The sequence below is a fragment of the Bubalus kerabau genome, chromosome 4 (genome assembly GCF_029407905.1).
Source record: "Bubalus kerabau isolate K-KA32 ecotype Philippines breed swamp buffalo chromosome 4, PCC_UOA_SB_1v2, whole genome shotgun sequence".
Taxonomy (NCBI): Eukaryota; Metazoa; Chordata; class Mammalia; order Artiodactyla; family Bovidae; genus Bubalus; species Bubalus kerabau.
The window spans coordinates 10,712,389-10,731,036 of record NC_073627.1 but is presented as its reverse complement, the minus strand read 5'-3'; the positions used below and the strand labels follow the sequence as shown (position 1 = coordinate 10,731,036).

Here is an 18,648-nt window from a genome sequence, read left to right as displayed (position 1 = left end):
TGGGGAACAGGTTGCAAATTTGTAAAGTAGGTCAGGTTTCTTTCTCTTTCTAACCCCTAATCGGATCTTTTGAACATTTGGGACCGCAGGCTTCCAGGACCTTCTGCCTTCCGTTTCAGTGCTCAGGTGGAAAGCAGGGGCCCTGGATCCACTCTGCTTAGTGCCTTGTTTTTGGTATCTCTCTGTTGGTGATTTCTCTGTTTAAAATGGCCCCACACACGGTGCTGAAGTGCTGTCTGGTGTTTCCAAGTGCAAGAAGCTGTGATGTACCCACCGAGAACACGTGTGTTGGGTGAGCCTCCTTCAGGTATGAGTTCACTGTCAGTGAGGTGTCCTGAAACATGCTCACATATTGGGCCATGAGGGAACTGAGGTCAGGGGCTCACAGGAACCTAGCCCTGTATTCCCCTGGGATCTGGGTTCAGTATTTGGCAGTTCAGGGTTAACAGTGACTTTTCTAGGAGCCTTTCTAGGATGCTTGAATTAGGAGGACTGACTGTATTGCTAGCCTTCTTTCTCCCCTCTAAGCTTCAGGCTTAGATGGCTCACTGCCTCATTTCTCTTCCCTCCTCACTGAGATGTCTAAAGGGGGCCTTGTGCTTAGCGTGGCACAGAAGAACCCCCAGATGTCCCCATTCTAGGAAGCAGCATGTCCACCCACGTGGTGTGCAAACCGCATGTTGAGAAATCAACCCCGATTCCTCCCTTTCTCTCATTTTGCATATTCAGTTTCTTAATGGTGCTGTCCATTCCACCTCCAAACATGGTCTAAAGCGCTCTGCTTGCTGCCACATGAGTGGAGACCCCTGGCGTTGCTCCTGGGATGTGACTCTAGCTCCCTGTGTTGCCCTCACTGTGACCTTGTATCCCGTGCTCTCCCCATTATGGGCACCTGATCAGCTGTCCCTTCTCAGGCGGACCCAGAGGGAACAAGCTGAGAAAGATTTTGTGGTTTGAGCCGCTGACATCACTCTGGGTGATGGTAGCTTCTGTAAACAGTCCTGCTTCCAAACCTGGTAGGAATATTTTTGAGACTGGAAAGGAGGTTTGCTTTTTTCTTTTTATAGGGAAAATAGACCTCAGAACAGTGGTTTAAGAGCTTGAAGAAAATCTTGAAGAAATGCCCCTTCAAGAATAGATTATTAGAGTTTTCTTATTTGTTTTGTATTTCACTGAAACCACCTGTCTTCTAAAACAAGGAGATTAGATTTTAGACAAAACCATGGTTTCCGCTTAGTTTGTTTTTAGAATCAGTGACGGGCACCAAGAAGAAGTTCGGACTGGCCGTGTGTGTGGTACTGCCTTCCGCCTTCTCTGCCCTGCCCTGTGACGCAGGGTGAGCGTGGTCTGTCTCCTCCTGTTCCTCTCACGTGGTGGCTTCATCAGCAGGGCCCTGGCGCCTTTCCACGGGTTCACTTTGCACTCTGTCAGCTGAGTAAAAGGATGGGTGGAGTGCACCGATTTTATAACGTCCATCTTGTGGTTTTACGAAGAAAAGGGGTGATGTATAATTAGTAAGTCAGAAAGGGAGGGAAGGAAACAGGAAGAGAATATGCAGCACTTGTGCATCAGAGTTGATGTCCGAGGCAAGAAGGAGCGGGCGGGCGAACGCTTGCGCTCCCCAGCCCACCTGTCCTACTCTGAGCTGTCAGAGGGCTTTGCTTCATATTCACGTGGATTTCACACCGCAGTGACACTTGTTTTCCTATTTGTTGAAGGCTGGCCACTTTTTCTAAAAACTACTAATTGAATTTGGTTTAAAAGTGCACAGTACACCCAGTGAATTAATTTGATCATTCTCCCTGACATTGTTCATATTCCCCTAAGTAGTAAAAGTATCAGAAAGATCATTTCTGGAAATACCAATTGAATTTATCTTCAATGGCTAGTGCTTTTCATGTATTACAGTTAAAGAATGAACTTGCCTGATAGCTTAGTCACCATTGACCCCTACAAAACCTTCGGCTTGTTTGATCCATAAATGTTTTCCTTTTGATCCAAGGCAGCGTTGAACCCATCCATTCATCATCCAGTGGGTGATGAGTATCGCATTGAGCTGATGGAACCCTAACATGATTGGTCTGTGATTACCTGAGACCGTAGGATGCTGGTTCAGCAGACGCTTTTCATCTTTGAGAAGGGGAATCTTAGTTCACAGAGTCATAAAATGTTTAGAGGGGAAGTGAAAAGTGAAAGTGAAGTCACTCAGTCGTGTCCGACTCTGTGACCCCATGGACTGTAGCCTACCATGGGATTTTCCAGGCAAGAGTACTGGCGTGAGTTACCATGTCCTTCTCCAGGGGATCTTCTGACCCAGGGATCGAACCCGGGGCTCCTGCATTGCAGACGCTTTACCATCTGAGCCACACCTACCATCAGTCTGAGCCAACAGCTTCAGCTTGTTTGCTGTGTGTGTGGTGTAGCAGGTGACAGTGAAAGGGTCATGGGAGGAGGCCCAGCGCTGGACTTTGAAGAATTGGTCTTGTAAATTTCGAATACAGACATTTGCCATCTTGAAAAAAAGAAAACTGTGTTACAGAACTAAAAACAATAAAATGGAAAGCAGCAGTTCCCCGCACGACCTTGAGATCCTCCTCCTAAGGGGCAGCCATTTTGAATTTTTAAAGCTGTTTAACAATATTCTTTTCTTGCTTCTTGATGGCCAGTTTCAGACCTGCTTTTCAGACTTTCTGTTGGGCACGACATTGCCAAGCCACGTAGTATTCTGCAGTCATTCTGTCTTCTTGGTACCACTCTTTGTTTTTCCTGGAGCTGTTAATTGCCTCAGCTTTTCCCTTTGCCCAGTTGTCTTTGAAATTATCAGTTGTTTTCTAAAATACAGCAGCTGTGCTGTAAGCTTATCTGTGATGTGTTTTGTCTGCTTAAGTGCCTCAGTCAGTTGTGTCCCCCTGGCCTGTGCCTGTCACTTTTCTGCTCAAATCTAGATCAGTTGCTCTTGGGTCTGCTGTCTGGCCTTTGTTTCCACTTCCCCCCAGAGTCATTTGGGATTACCTCTCTGTTGAATCACCTTTGCCTTGGTCTGTGTCTTTCCTGTTTTTGATTTACCTTAAGTACATTCTCTAGAAGTTTCCTTCGAAAGGGTATGTGGGAGGTCTGTGTTCTCTTGATCTGCCCTTAACACTTTTTGGACTTGGTATAAAATTCTTCTAGTAAAATTTTCTTCTGATTTTGAAGACTTTACTTTCTTTTTTTTTTTGCTTATCATTCTGCCTGTGAGATTTATCCATGTTGTTTCACGTAGTTATATTCACTTTTACAAACATACAAAACGTTTTATCTTTCGGATGTGCCACTATTAAAAAAAGTCTGCTCCACTCTCACTGGACATGTAGGTGGTTTCCATTGGGGGTTATTGCTGCAAGGGCCACTGTGACCGTTCACGTTCGTATTTCCTGGCATTCATGTGAATGATGGATTGCCAGCAGCATTTATGGGAAACTCAGTCTGTGATTTTTTTTTTCCAGCTCTGTTATATGTCAAATGTTTATATCTACAAGGGTTTCTGGGCTCGTATTCTGTTCTGATGGTCTGTCCCATGCCAGAAGCACCCATCTTATAACCTCCAAAACAGAGAAGTAGAAACCTGCCGGGATCGTGCTTCACAGTGACAGACCTGCATGGAACCTCTTGGCCCTCTGGGAACAGTGACAGCTGAGCATGCCGGGTCCTGAGTGTGCTTTCTCTCTCCATGGATTTAGGTCCTCTCTCAAGTTTTTCACCGCAATTTTAGAATTTTTTTTCCATTAAACTCTTACACATTGTTGAACTGATTTATCACCAAGTGTTAAATGTTTGGGCTTTCCTGGTGGCTCATGGTAAAGGACCCACCTGCCAATGCAGGGGACGTGGGTTCAACCCCTGGGTGGGGAAGATCCCCTGGAGAAGGAAGTGGCAACCCACTCCAGTGTTCTTGCCTGGGAAATCCCACGGACAGAGGAGCCTGGCGGGCTACAGTCCAGGGGGTCGCAAAAGAGTTGGGCAGGACTTAGAAACTAAACAATTTAATTTGTGCTTTTATATGTTGTCTTTGTAACCAGCAATCTTGTCAACCTCTGTGAATGATTCTAACAGTTTGGGTTTTTTTTTTTTTTTTAACCTTTTCTATGTGGATAGTCAATCCACTAGGAAGATAATCATTTCTTTTTTTTTTTTTTTTTTTTCCTTCTTTACAATCTTTCTGCCCTTTTCCTTGCCCCATTTCATTGGCTAGAGCATTTGGGCCCATTTCTGCTGGGGCTTCCTGACTGAGAAGATTGAGCTAGAAAACCCTCCAGCACAGTACCAGTGAAGTTGCTGAGTGTGGACACCCTTCATGTCTTCCCCATCTTAAGGGAAAAGCTTTCGGCATTTCCCCACAAACTATAACATTTACTGTGAGTTGTAAATACCTTTTATCGTGTTGAAAAAACCATTCGTCCTGTTTCTAGTTTGTTAAAAGGTTTTTTCAGTCATGGATGGCTGTTCAGTTCTTCCGGTGCTTTTCCTGTAGGTATATGTGTCATGTTGTTGTGACAACATATTATACAACTAAGTCATGAACTAGTCTAGCCCTGCATTGTCTCACGTGGTAACCACTGTTGAGTTCCTGAAGTATGTTCTAAGCGTAAAACAAATCCAGGCTTTTGAAACCTTAGTCCAAAAAAAAAGGCAGAATATTTATTATATTGATCATATGTAGAAATGATAATGTTTTAGATCTATTGGGTTAAATAAAACATTATTAAGGTTATTTTTTACCATTTATATTTTAGTTGTTTGCTGTATAAGTAAGTAAGTGTAAGTGAAAGTTGCTCATTTGTGTCTGACTCTTTGCGATCCCATGGACTATAGAGTCCGTGAAATTCTCCAGGCCAGAAGACTGTAGTGAGTAGCCGTTCCCTTCCCTAGGGGATCTTCTCAACCCAGGGATGGAACCCAGGTCTCCCGCATTGCAGGCAGATTCTTTACCAGCTGAGCCACCAGGGAACCCCTGTTTCCTGTGGCTGCTAGAAAATTGTAAAATACATATTTGGCTCATATTATGTGTTTTTTGGACAGCACTGGCTAGACACACTGATGTTTGCATCCAAATTTATAGTAAAGAATCTGCCTGCAATTCAGGAGACCTAGGTTTGATTCCTGGGTCAGGAAGATCCCCTGGAGAAGGAAATGGCAACCCACTCCAGTATTCTTGCCTGGAAAATCCCATGGACAGAGGAGCCTGGCAGGCTACAGTCCATGGAGTTGCAAAGAGTCGGACACGACTGAGCGACTAACACAATGTATATTAAGTGTTTAATAGGTGTCCTCATTATTTTAAGCATTTTTACAGTAGCCCAATGAAGTGGGAAAATTTTCTCCATGTCTTGGATGAGAAAACTAAAAGTCAAGGAGAGAGTAACAAAGTAGCTAGTGGGCAGTCGAGCCAGGACTGTAACCCAAGCAGCTGACTCCTGGGCCCGCACTGTCGGTCACTCCCTTGTAGGGATCATATGACATTTTAGATCACTGGGGAAAGGATGTGCTTTTCAGTGAACGGTGATGACAGTTGATTACCCAGAAAATACTTAGATTCCCTTTGTCATTCTACACTTGAAAAATCAAACCAAAAGAACTCCAGATGGATTAGGCCAAAGTGTCGCTTATTTATATATATACACTTTGACCTGTAACCCATCTGGAGTTTTTTGTTTTATTTCTTTAAGTATAAAATGACAAATATAAATACACAAATATATACATATATGTAATTTTTAAGTGAATATTTTTCTAATTTTATTGAGAAAGGAACACTGCTTCCTAAGCAGGTCACAGAAACTTAGAAGTCATAAAAAAGCAATCAACAGACATGACATCGTATGAACAAACTTAATATATATAAATGTATTATTTATATTCTCTTTTGTGTGACAAAAGCTTTCATAAAAAAGTAAAACAGGCAGTATAGTTGGAGAAAATATTTGCAGCACTTACGAGCAAAGATTGCTATCCAAAATATATGAAGAGCACCTGCAAACCAGTAAAAAGACAAACAAGAGTAGAAAAATAGGACAAAGGATATAAACGATTCAGAGAAGAAGCACAACCAGCCAATAATCCTAATAGACAGGGAAATGGAAACTACAACAACCAGCAGATTACCAGAACGTTAAAGAGCACTGGTGAGATTGTGGAGAAGCAGACATTCTCGTAGTGTTTGGGGGTGCATTTTGTGCCAGATTTCAGAAGGCAGTTTGGTAATGTCTGTCCCAGTTTAAAATGTTTATAGAGTACATCCTATGCCCAGAGCTTGGTTTCTAAATACCATTCTCCATTAAAAGGAACCTGTGATCCTTGGGGAAATGGTTGATTCTGGGGCTGGGTAGGGAAAAATGCAAAGTGAGCCTGCGTGGAAAGTCTTGTGATGGCCGGAAGTGAAGAAGTGCTCAGAGAATGGTGGGGACAAGTTGGAAGACACAGGAGCCAACTTGAAGAAGCACCTGGCTGCTGACCCCAAAATTAGGGCATGCTAAAAGATGGCGAGGAACAGATACCCACGTCCTCCCAGAGCATCTCCCAACAAGATTCTTAGGAATCACAGAGGGACAAACAGCCACAAAAACAGAAACCTGGTGGACTCACCTCTACCAGATGTTCAAGGTTGGCATCGCTAGTAAAAGGCTAATCAACATCGTGGACCCTGATATCATGCATCAAGGACAGCCTAATTTTCTGTGGTGGTGGTTAGTCGCTCAGTCGTGTCCGACTCTTTTGCGACTCCATGGACTGTAGCCCACCAGGCTCCTCTGTCCGTGGGATTTTCCAGGCAAGAATACTGGAATGGGTTGCCATTTACTTCTCCACATTTTCTGTGTAATTCTTGCCAAAAATACACAACCTCAGTTGCATCAGAGGAAAACTGCGGGCAAATCCAAATTGGGGAACATTCTACAAAACAACCGAGCACTACTCTGTGAAGTGAAAAGGTCATAACCCTGAGACTGGGAGCGGTCGTGATCAGACTGATTGCAGTGGGGTCTCCTGGATTGGGTCCTGGACTGGAAGAAAAGGACCTCACTGAGAAAACTGAGGCGGTTCCATAGGTTTACCAGGTTGCCTGTCAGTATTGTGTTGATGAGAACGGAGGGCACGTGGCAAGTCCATGTTTGTATAGTTTTTCCGCAGATCTAAAATGTTTCAAAATAAAAAGTTAGCTGCCCATACTTGTTGACTCTGGAGTTCAGTTTCCGAATCTCTTCTGCAGGTTCAGAAAAATAGATAAAAAACAATGTTGATTTCACATAGCTTGTGATGGCAGAGTATTGGAAACAGAGATTCACCAGTACAAAATCAAAGTATAGCATTAATGCAGATTTTACTGTGGGATGTACCAATTTAAAAACTTGAGGTAGATTTATATGCCCTGACATAGGAAAATCTCTATGAAAAAAAAAACTTGCAGAAAAACATATATTAAATTTAACTTTGTGATATAGGCAGTAAAAAAAAAAAAGTACTTTTATTTTTGTATTTTACATGTTCTGCATCTTCCTCCCCACTCCCCTTCTATAATTTAAACACTGGAGACAGTAAGTATGGTATTTTCTACCTTCAATGAGATCATCCTCTTTTGTGTGTTAGAAAAAACTCAGAATGGTGATTCTGATTGATAAAAATACAAAGACCTAAACTCAGCCCTTAGGAAAAGTTTCTTACTGGTTCATATTTGTGTTTCTTAAACTAACCTCAGTGGAGAGGGGCTGTCTTTTAGGCAGTCTCAGAGTTCAGGGAATTCACAGTTGATGACTACTTCGCTGGGGGTGTCTGGTCCCTGTGCCCCGAGCGTGTGTCCATCGGGCTGAGGGAGCACTCTGGGAGGGCCCCCTGGGCTTGGTGTCGGCACCCATGGTTACGTGGCTCCTCAGCTCTCCCGTGTCTTCAGCGTCCTTCATCGTGGAAGGGGGATGGTGGCGGTTGGGGTGCTGCCTGGTCTCCTGCAGGTTGTTTTGATGCCCAAGAAATTCTGTATTTCTGTGAAAATATCTCTGTGTCTCTTTGGAAACTGATGCAGCTTTTGAAGGTTACCTGCTTTGGTTATGGTGCAGTAGCACGCGTCCCTTCAGTCAGTAACAAACCTCAGGCTGTCCAGCAGCACCAGGAACCTGGCTCATGTTTGGAATTCTGCATTGTTTTATCTTTGAATCTGCATTTCTCAGGTCTCTTTTTCCTGCAGACTTCTTACCAGGTAGGTTTCCTGGCTGGAAAGAGAATGTGCAGCCCCACCAATACAAATGTCATTCTGTGACTTTGGGTATAAAATCATTTTCAAGAAGAGTAAGGTAATTGGACTGAGGGTTTGTTCAGTGGAGGGAAGTTAAGTTTGGGGCCCATAGTCTTGGAAGGATGAATGATCACTATGCGAATGACAGAAATGCAGGTAGGTCTCTGTGGGTGGAGGGGTTCTGTCGCGGTGACAGCAGACACGGGGGGAGACAGGCAGGACCACGTCTTGAAGGGCCTCTTGTGCTGGGCAGTTCTGTATCTAAAATGCCCTTCCTCTCCCAGACAGTGCCCGGTCACCCATAAAGGTCACCTCTACTTTTCTCTTCAAGATTGTGACCCCAAGGCAGTATTTGAATCACCTGATCTCCTCCTAAATGCCAGATATTGCCACTAAGATTGTGGATTTTCTCAAAAGTCACTCTTCTTTTTTGGACTGCTCACACCCCCATTCTTCTTGCTGCCCACAGGGACTCATTTTTGGTGTTCTTTCTCCAAGAGCTTGGAGCCCCCGACCCTCACGTCCTAGTCCTGAGCAGCCCAGGTGGTGGTTTCAGGTGACCTCTGCCACCACCCGGGGCCTCCAGAGACCTGTGCTCTCATCACCTCTGGAGCCCAGCACCCAGCTAGTGTGGCACTCAGCACAGTTCAAACTGAACCACACGGTAGAGACCCAAGTCTTTTTTGAGGGAATGCAGAGTACTCAGCCTTGAATGCTCCTTGGAAGGACTGATGGTGAAGCTGAAGCTCCAGTACTTTGGCCACCTAATGGGAACAAGCTGACTCATTGGAAAAAACCTTGATGCTGGGAAAGATTGAAGGCGAAAGGTGAAGAGGGGGGCAGAGGATGAAATGGTTGGATGGCATCACTGACTCAGTGGACATGAACTTGGCAAACTCTGGGAAATATTGAGGGACAGGGAGGAGGCCTGGCATGCTGAGTCCATGGGGTTGCAAGGAGTCAGACACAACTTAGTGACTGAACAACAGCAACTTAGCTCTTACGTTTTTCAGATAACGAGCACCAGTTTTGTGAACACCAGCTAGAACATGGCGGGCAGACCCTCAGGTTACCAGGGGATGAGACTTCTCCTAAGGACACAGGAAGTGGGAGGTTCAGCCACCACAGTGGCTCTGGGTCCCTGAGCTCAGGTCTGTTCATGGGGAAACAGCCTTGGGAATCTGGTCATGCACACAGTGCCTGGTTAGTTTCATTAGTCCATGTGGTGGGGAACAGGAATCAGGAGGTTCACACACCGTAGAATGCACCTCACACACTGCAGAATTTTGGACCCAAAAAGCCTGTGTCCAGTGTTTTTGTTTTGGCTTGGGGGAGTCACAGAGGTTCAGATTTCACCTCTGTGATGCCTGTTCTGACCACCACATTTAATACTTTTTTTGGGGGGGCTGTGTTGGATCTGCTTTGCTGCACGGGCTTTTGTCTAGTTGCGGCAAGTGGGGGGCTACTCCTTGTTGCAGTGTGAGGGTGGCTTCTTGCAGTGGCTTCTCTTGTTGCAACGCACAGGTTCTACAGGCTCAGGCTTCAGTAGCTGCAGTGCCTGGGCTCAGCAGTAGCAGTTCCCGGGCTCTAGAGCCCAGGCTTCATAACTGTGGCAGATGGGCTTAGTTGCGCCGCAGCATGTGGGATCTTCCCGATTCAGGGATGGAACCCGTGTCTCCTGCATTGGCAGGTAGATTCTTTACCATTGAGCTACCAGGGAAGCCCCGTGTTTAGTACTTTAATAATTGCTGCACCCTACGCGCACACTCCTGGATCCTTCTTTCCCCCATAGCACCTGCTACTTTCTAGCGTGCTAGTTAATTTATTATTTATTGTGAATATTGTTTATTGTCTGTGTCTGCCTGTATAACGTAAATTCCCATTGGCCATCACCTATTCCCATAAATTAATCACAGTGGCAAGCCAATTTTCATATAACGAAAACCTTTCAGGAAATGAGAACAGTGGAATATCACCAGAGCATGCCCTACATACTAGGTAGAACATGACTTTCTTCTGTATACATTCAAAAGGTAATGTATTTGCAAAAATGGCTAATTGTAAACCTTTTAACAATCTTATCATGTAACCAGCAGAGGGCAGCACAGTTCGAATTTATCACATCTAGTAATTTTGACTTTATTTTAAAGCACATTTAAAGCTGTAACAACTGTTTTCAGACATAGTTCAATGTTTATCTCAACATCAAGTTTAATTTTTTTTTTTTTGCTGCACCGTGAGGCATGTGGGATCTTAGTTCCCCAACCAGAGGTCGAACCCATCCCCCCTGCAGTAGAAGCGCACAGAGCCCTAACCACTGGACTGCCAGGGAATTCCTCAGCATCAAATATAGTATATTGCTTTCTCATTTGTGAGTCATGCTATTGCTTCTCTGTCTTTGTGGAGGAAGACGTTTCTGTTTAACATCACGAATAGGTCAAGCACATGTTTTCTAAAGCACACAGGACCACTTTTCTGAGTGTGATGGTGACGACAGGTGTGAGTCCTGTGGGGCATCATTCCATCACCACTGGGGGGCGCTAATCATTTACCCGAGCTTCTCTCAGGGACAGGGCTGCCCTCACCCGCTCCTGGAGGACTGGATCCAGGTGCAGATCCCCCAGCACGAGGGTCCTCATTGAGCACCTGGTGATGTGTCGACCCCCTTCTCAAGGAAAATTGCTTAGAAACTCAAAACCACATGAACCCCCCACCCCACCCCAGTTTATGGCATTCTATGGCATTGATAGTGATTTTTCTTCACATGGAAATTAAGATCAGACTCTGAAGAATTACACCTTTCTCTTTTTTTTCTTGCAAAAGTTAATGACTCTTCTTGGAAAAAATTGAAATTCAGATTGTGTAAGTAAGGCAAAGGGAAAGGACATGGTTTAGGGCTTTTGAAAAATATCTAATTGATTTTTACTGTTGATGATAAAACTGCTAAAAATTCCACCTTACAAAGTATGGGCAGTTAACAGCGGTGAGGTGCAAGTTAAGTGCGCATCCAGGAATTTTTTATTTGCATTCTCTGCAATACATGCGTAGTAAATCCTTTGTTCTCAAGCCTTTTTGTTTTTGTACTTTGGTGATTTGGTGCTGTTCATGTGTATGAGGAAAAACAGTACAAATCCATATTTTTCAGGTAACCCAAGAAGTAGAAAGAAAGTGAAGTCGCTCAGTTGTGTCCAACTCTTTGCGACCCCACGAACTATTTAGCCTGCCAGGCTCCTTCATCCATGGGATTTTCTAGGCAAGAATACTGGAGTGGGTTGTCATTTCCTTCTCCAGGGTATCTTCCCAACTCAAGGATCAAATCAAGGTCTCCTGCACTGTAGGCAGACTCTGTACTGTCTGAGCCACCAGGGAAGCCCAAGAAGTAGAGTAACTTTCAAAAGAGCTTTGCAATATTTCTAGGCAACTGTGGGTTTCTGTCTGTAGAAAGTTGAGGTCTTTGTCACTTTCTATGTCACCTTACAGATACACTTCTGTGGGTTTTTGGACACTTGCATGATTGTGTTCTCCAACCCCTTCCTATTCGCAGCTTATGAGGAAAGATCTAAGCTGCAAAGAAGGAGGTCATCATGAAACAAAATGCCATATCTTCAAATCTCAGAAATTCCTCTGAGATTGGAGATATGGAATGACGCTAGAAACCGGAGGGTGGGTCTGAAGTCATGACAGGAAGTTAAGACACCCAGTTATTTTCCGTCTCCTGTAGCAAGGCGATTTCTCTTTCCCTTTGGTAAAACATGGAGATCAGGCTGTAAGGGGACTGAGTGAAAGTCTCTGTACTTACTTAGGAGCTCCTTTCCCTTTCTCTCTCTCTACTTACCTGCCCAGGTGCTGCTGGCCAGCTTTATTGGAGATCTTGTCTTTAGGTCACTGCTCAAGACAAGAACCTACAGAGCCCTACATGTGGGGTCTGTACGTGTTAATTGCTTTATTATTTTACAAAGACACTCACCACTCAACAGGCCATAGCTACTACACAGTTTTTAATCAGATTGTCAGTGCCTCTCTCTTAAATATGAAGAAATAGCCTCTGTTTACTAGACATTTAAAGAAAATCCCTGAACATGAATAGAACAAAGTAAACAGAAGAAAAAAAATTAGAGGAAACAGGTCATGGACGATATAGAAGAAAACTTTAAAACTGTATACTTAAGAGTCTCAGAAATTATATTAATGAAATAAGAATTGGATGCTATCAAAAAGATACATTCAGAGATTACAAGTGAGTTCTTGCAGATTAAAAATAAAATAAATAGGTTTCCCAGATGGCTCAGTGGTAAAGAATCTGCCTGCAATGCAGGAGACGCAGATTCAGTCCTTGGGTCCAGAAGATCCCCTGGAGAAGGAAATGGCAACCCACTCCAGTATTTTTGCCTGGAAAATCCCATGGACAGTGAAGCTTGGCAGGCTACAGTCCACGGAGTGACAAAGAGTCTAGCATGACTTAGCCACCAAACAACAAATACCAGAAATAGAACATTCAAATAGAAAGATTGGAAGATAAAGCAGAGAATTGTCTTAGTTCAGGCTGTTGTAACAAAGTAGCACAGGATGGGTGGCTTAAACAACAGATGTTTGTTTCTCGCAGTTGTAGAGGCTGAAAGTCTAAGATCTCAGTGCTGGCTGGATGGGACTCTTGGTGAGGGCCTCCTTCCTGGTTTATAGAGAGCTGCACTCCTGCTGTGTCCTCACATGGCAGAAAGAGAGCTAGCTAACTCTCTGGCCGCTTCATATAAGGGCACTAATTCCATTCAGGTGGCTCCACTGTCATGACCTGGTCACCTCCCAGAGGCTCCATTTCCATACCAGCACGTTGTGCATCGGGGACACAAACATTTGGTCCATTGAAAGAATATTTCCTAGAAAGCAGCTCAAAAAGAAGAGGAAAAGTAGGAGTGAATAGGTAAGAATAATTAAAGGATCCACAAGAGAGGTCCAGTTGCTTATAAAAATGTCAAAATACAAGAACTGGGGTGGGGGGAGATTTCAGGCATAGGTTCTACCCGATGGCTAACATATGCAATTTCATAACAGTCTGCAGAGAGAGAAGGTCCTGAAATCTTCCTGAGAGGGGAAAGTGTCACATACAAAAGTTTGGGCATCAGAGTGGCACCACTGCCAACAGCAGCACCGGAAGAGGGAACAGTGAGGGGGCACCTCCACCACGCGGCAGGGATTAAGCTTCACTCAGAGTGCCACACCCAGCCAAAGTGCCAGGTGTAAGAGAAGAGGCGCAAAATTCACAGCCCCGGTGATGAAAGCCCGCTCCTTCACAGCCCCTCTGTTAGTTGTGAGAGGATGTGCTCCACCAAAATGAGGGAGTAATCCCCAGAAAGGAAAAAAAAAAAAACATTGAATCAGAGACTCAGGAGCAGTGGTGGGAAGCAGCAGAGGGAGCGCACAGAGTGGTCCCCAGAACTTGGGCCTCAGAACCGCAAGACTAGGCTGAGCGGAAGCGTGGAGGTTTCTGGAGGCCGTCTCAGAAGACAGACCACTGCACAGGGTTGACCATATTGACGGCTTCATAGCATGGTAGAGAGTTTGGCACTGAGAGAAACAAAAAGGCCACTTAATGCCGTTATGTGGTTATTTTAATCATAGTACATCATGTAGCTAGGTTTTGAGCAGTATTTATGGGAATACTAAATACTGATTTTACCAAAAATGTTTGCCTGATTATACCAGGGGTGTGTGTGCAAGGGTGTGTGTGTGTGAGGGGTGTGTGCGTGTGTGCAGGGGTGTGTGTGTGTGCACGCACACGTGGCTGAGGTGTGGCAGCAGAAGCCGAGTTTTCATCTTCCATGGCAGGCAGTTGATGTATAGAGTTGAAAACTCGAGAACAAGTGGTATAACTAGTTATTTCACAACAGGGAGATGATGAGCAGAAGAAATAGCCGAGAGACCTACATCTGTGGAGCGTGATTTTAGGTGGGGGAGAGGGGAGCAGGGCAGGAAACTGGTTTTCTGTTTTAAACCCTAGGTACTACTTGCTTTATGTGATGTGTGTGTCTTTTGCTTAGAGAACAAACTAGGCATGGTGGTGAGAGATGAGCCTGGAGAGGCACAGGGTCCCAGGAAGAGGGTCCTGACACTGTGGTGATTACGGGACTGAGGACTTCAGGGCTGGCTCCTGGCCTTGGGGGTTGTGTGGTCCGTTAGGTCAGTGAGGGTTTGTGCCCTCCCAGCTCCACTCTCTTCACTCTCCCCAGCCCTCTGGCCCTTTGGATTGTCCAGGAGGCTGGCGGGCTGGGGGACACTCCCCACCAGTCAGCTGAGGTCAGGGGTCCCCTCCACTCCACCACCCGGCAGGCCTGGCCTGGTCAGGGCCGCCCCCTCGCACTGGCCCTGGGGCCGCGTCTCTCCCTGTGGTCTCCCCAGACCCTGCCCTCACTTTTCTAGACTGCCCTCTCTCCTGTCCACACTCCCACTCTGAGTGTGTGTCTGTCTCCTTGGGATTGCGACTGATGTGGGTGTTAGGCTGAGAAAAAGACATTATGTGAATATTCACGGAAGCTTTCTTTCAGGTTACATCCTGATAAACACATCATAAGTTGAAAATGTCATAGGTCAACGTGTATGTAATACACCCAAACTGAACAGCACAGCTTAGCACAGCCTACCTTAGGTGTGCTCAGAGCAGTAAAGCAGCCTACAGTGGGGCCAGATCACCTAACACGCAGCCTGTGTCGACTGTCTGCTGTAACGACTTGAGCACTGTACTGACACAGTGAGAAGAAACAACAGTTGTCTGCGTCCAGGGTGGTTGTAAGAGTGTCGGTTGTTCCCCTTCGTGACAGTGTGCTGACTGGGGGCTGTGCTCGCTGCCACTGCCCAGCAACACAGGAGCAGATCGGACCATGTATTGCTAACCCAGAAAAGAGCAACATTCAGAGTATAGTTTCTACTGACTGTGTATCACTTTCCCGCCATAATAAAATTGAAAAGTCGTAAGTCAACCGTTGTGAGACTTCCCGAGCAGTCCAGTGGTTTGGGGTCCGTGCTTCCACTGCACGGGCACAGGCTTGATCCCTGGTTGGGGAACTAAGATCCCTTATGTCCCACAGCACAGCCACAAAAAAAGTCAATCATTGAAAGTCACAGACTATCTGTATACTTATCTCTTGAGGTGAATATATCTTAAGAGAAGGATAAATATATTTCATATATTATATAGTATATGTGGTTATGTAGTAAATATGGCAGCTGTAATGAGAGATATAGATGTTGAGATATATATATATAAAGAGTTAAATATGTAAGAATGAGAATATAATATAGAAAACAAAAATCTGGACAAATATTAAGAACATGTACTGAAATGTCATCAGTGGTTATCCCTGAGTGATAGGATTAAGGCCCCCCCCCCCCAACTACTATAATCTAATTTCAACAATAAACGTGTCATGAATATATTAAGAATATGCAGAAAAGAACAGTTTGGTGCAATATATTAGAACATAGAATGGGGATGAAGTTGAACTTATATGGGAATGATGCCCTTAGTTGTCTTAGGGTTTTTTTTTTTTTTGCCTCTAAAATCTGCCTCCTATTTTTATCCTGTGACCTCATAACATACTGTAATGATTATGATCTCTTAGTCACACTCCTGGGAAATGCGCTGTTACCTCACTGTGAGACAACCCAGTGTTTTTAAGTCATTTTGTTCTAAGAAAGTACTTGGGAAGTGAAGAGAGAAACACCAGCCCTGTCTATTGCTTTGGGTGAGTCTGAGACCAGAAGTGCCGCTGTTCCTCACTGGACTCCAGCCTCAGACTGCTTCCAGGGAGGAGGTGGTTAACCTCTGGGGAGCTCCTTGAGCTTGACTTCAGGAACTGGGTGGTGGCAGTGAACTGGGAGTGACGCTTCTGTGGATGGAGGCTGATTGGTCCAGGAGTGCTGCCAGGGAGTTCCCCGGCAGTCCAGGAAGCAGCTCTGAGCTGTCCCAGTGTTGGACGGCCCACAGGTATTCCCGCCCCACCCGGCCTCCCAGGAGTACAAACCCCGGCAGCCTTCAGGGTCCTGCTGTGACAGAAAAGATGGTCCTTAAAACCGAAGAAGAGGATGGTGAGTCCCAGGCCTGGTCTGGGTGTGTGGGGCGAGGTTTAGGTATCTCTTTTGATCAACATGTGACGACATGTGTTGTGTGACGACAGTTTTGCAGCCCCTTGAGGAGTGCCAACTGAAAGGCTCTTGCTTGTGTGTGTGAGAGAGAGAGAGAGAGAGAGAGACTGTGTTTTTAAACTGAAAGTGTCCCCCAGCCCCCACCCCCACTCTGCCTCTTGCTGGGGATCCGCCCTGGGTGCGTCTTGGTGGCGTTTGCCCTCCTACTTGGCGATGGCGTCTGACTTCCTGAGTCTGAATAACAGTCTTAGAAGCGCTGAAAGTTGCATGTACACCAGTGTGACACTAAAAAAGGAAAGATGTTAGAGACCAAGTTTGAAAGTACCTGAGGATGAATAATAACCGTGAGGTTCAGGATGAATAATAACTTTTTATTAAATAAAAATGTAACAGAGGGAATCCGTAGTTGTTTGATCTTCCTCTTTTGGTATTAGGTAAGTAAGGACTGAAGCCTTGCAGGGTCTGGGGAACTTCCTTTGTCTTCTCCACACCTACACTGTAAACAGTGAAGCTAAGAGTAAAGGGGTGACAAGTTTTGTGGATTCTAAATCCCAAAAGCCTTTGCAGAAGAACTGGCTTTAAAGCACCCTAGGTCAGGGCTCTCCAATGTCTTGAAGTTTTGTGTGTGGGTCTGTGGTATGTTTTATTGTGATACTTTCATCAGATGGCCATGTATTTTTTGTTTTGTTTTTGATTTGTTTTTGACACGTACACACTGCTACGTTTTATGTATTTATTAATGGCTGCCCTGCGTCTTCGTTGCTGCACACGGGCTTTCTCTAGTTGCGGCAAGCGGGGGCTGTGCTCTAGCATCGGTGCACGGGCGTCTCCTCGAGGTGGCTGCTCCTGCTGTGGAGCACAGACTCGAGGCGTGCGGGCTCCGGTTGCTGCAGCACGCAGGCCCGGTGGCTGCGACGCGCTGGCTCTAGGTGCACGGTCTTCAGTAGCTGCCATACGGGGGCTCATCAGTTGGGGCTGGAGGCCCTAGAGCATGCAGGCTTCGATAGTTGTGGTGCATGGGCTGAGATGCTCAGCAGCACGTGGAATCTTCCCAGACCAGGGATTGAACCGAGGTTTCCTGCACTGACAGGCAGATTCTGATTCACTTGTGCCACCTGGAAAGTCCCAGATGGCCATGTTTTAGTGCCTTTAAGACAAAAAGCAAAATATATATTGGTTTGTAGCTGGTATTGGATGATATGAATAAGTCAGGAATAAATATTAAGCTGTTTTTCAAAATGGATTTTGTGAAAGTGATAATGAACTTTAGGGGTCGTTTTTATCTTTTCCCTTATCTGGTTCACTGTAAAATGTATGTGAAGTTTCATCTTTGTGTCAGACAGTATTGTGGACCATACCCGACAGGGTGGCTCGAAAAGCTATACTGTGTGTGAAAGCCTGTGGGGGGGAGGGGGATTTGGTGTTGACAACACCCGGCATGTGAGGAGGGGATGATGATGAAGCGGTTCTCCGTCAGGGCTGAACTGCCCCCGTGGGAGCTTTTGTGTCTGAGAGGTGTGTCCACGGTAGCCAAGGTGTCTAGCTTGAAAGGGGACCCTTGTGAGAGGGGAGGAGGACACTGGTGGATGATGCTGAGGTGGTCAGGGTGCACTGGCCCGGCCTCAGCAGAGGGTGACCGCTGCTCACTGAGCTGGTTCTTCCCTCTTACTTGCCGCTGCTCCTTCCTGGTGGCCTGGCTTCAGACTCCCTGAGGTGGTGCCAACAGTCACTTTAAAGTCAGAATCAAGGGGTTCCATGCTGTCAGCTTCTGGCCATCCTAGAGGCTTTAACATTCAACATAAACTGCTCAGTGTGTGTGCCCTTGATTCATGGGTGGGAGTAGGGCTAGGGCATTTAGAAATCAATTTTTAGAGATAGAATTAATGGGCAACTTTGCTTTGAAAAAGTAGTCTTCAGAATGGGTGGTTCTCCATTTCCCTCAGCACCCCCTGCCCCGGAATGTTTCATCTTGTTGTTTGTTTGAGACATTGGGGGGGGTGCAGTGTTGCTAAGATACTTGCTCCTAGATACTGAGATGAGATGACAGAGATGGCATCGGGCATGTGTGAAAGTGAAGGGAGCAAATGGACTTTCCCGGGGCGGTCCCCAGCATCCTGGGAGGGCGGGTGAAGTGTCAGCGTGTGCTCCTCACACAGCTGAATTGATTAGATTGTCACCCAAAGGGCCACCCAACACAGGGGAATGAAGGTTTAAAAAATGTCTCTAAAGAAGTCAGATCTTACCTGCTGCAT

General features: G+C 45.5%; 1 protein-coding gene across 3 annotated transcripts in view; it reads left to right on the top strand.

Annotated features, from left to right (window-relative positions):
- Positions 1–18,648, top strand: part of CYTH1 (cytohesin 1) — an 80,360-nt gene that overhangs the window by 21,768 nt on the left and 39,944 nt on the right. The window contains exon 1 of one of the 3 annotated variants that reach the window (XM_055575278.1): positions 15,980–16,339. The exons of the other annotated variants lie outside the window; for them this stretch is intronic. Coding sequence (XP_055431253.1) covers positions 16,147–16,339 — 193 coding nt within the window. The 5' untranslated portion in view covers positions 15,980–16,146. Of the gene's footprint in view, positions 1–15,979; positions 16,340–18,648 lie in introns of those variants that run through there. 3 annotated transcript variants of the gene reach the window in all.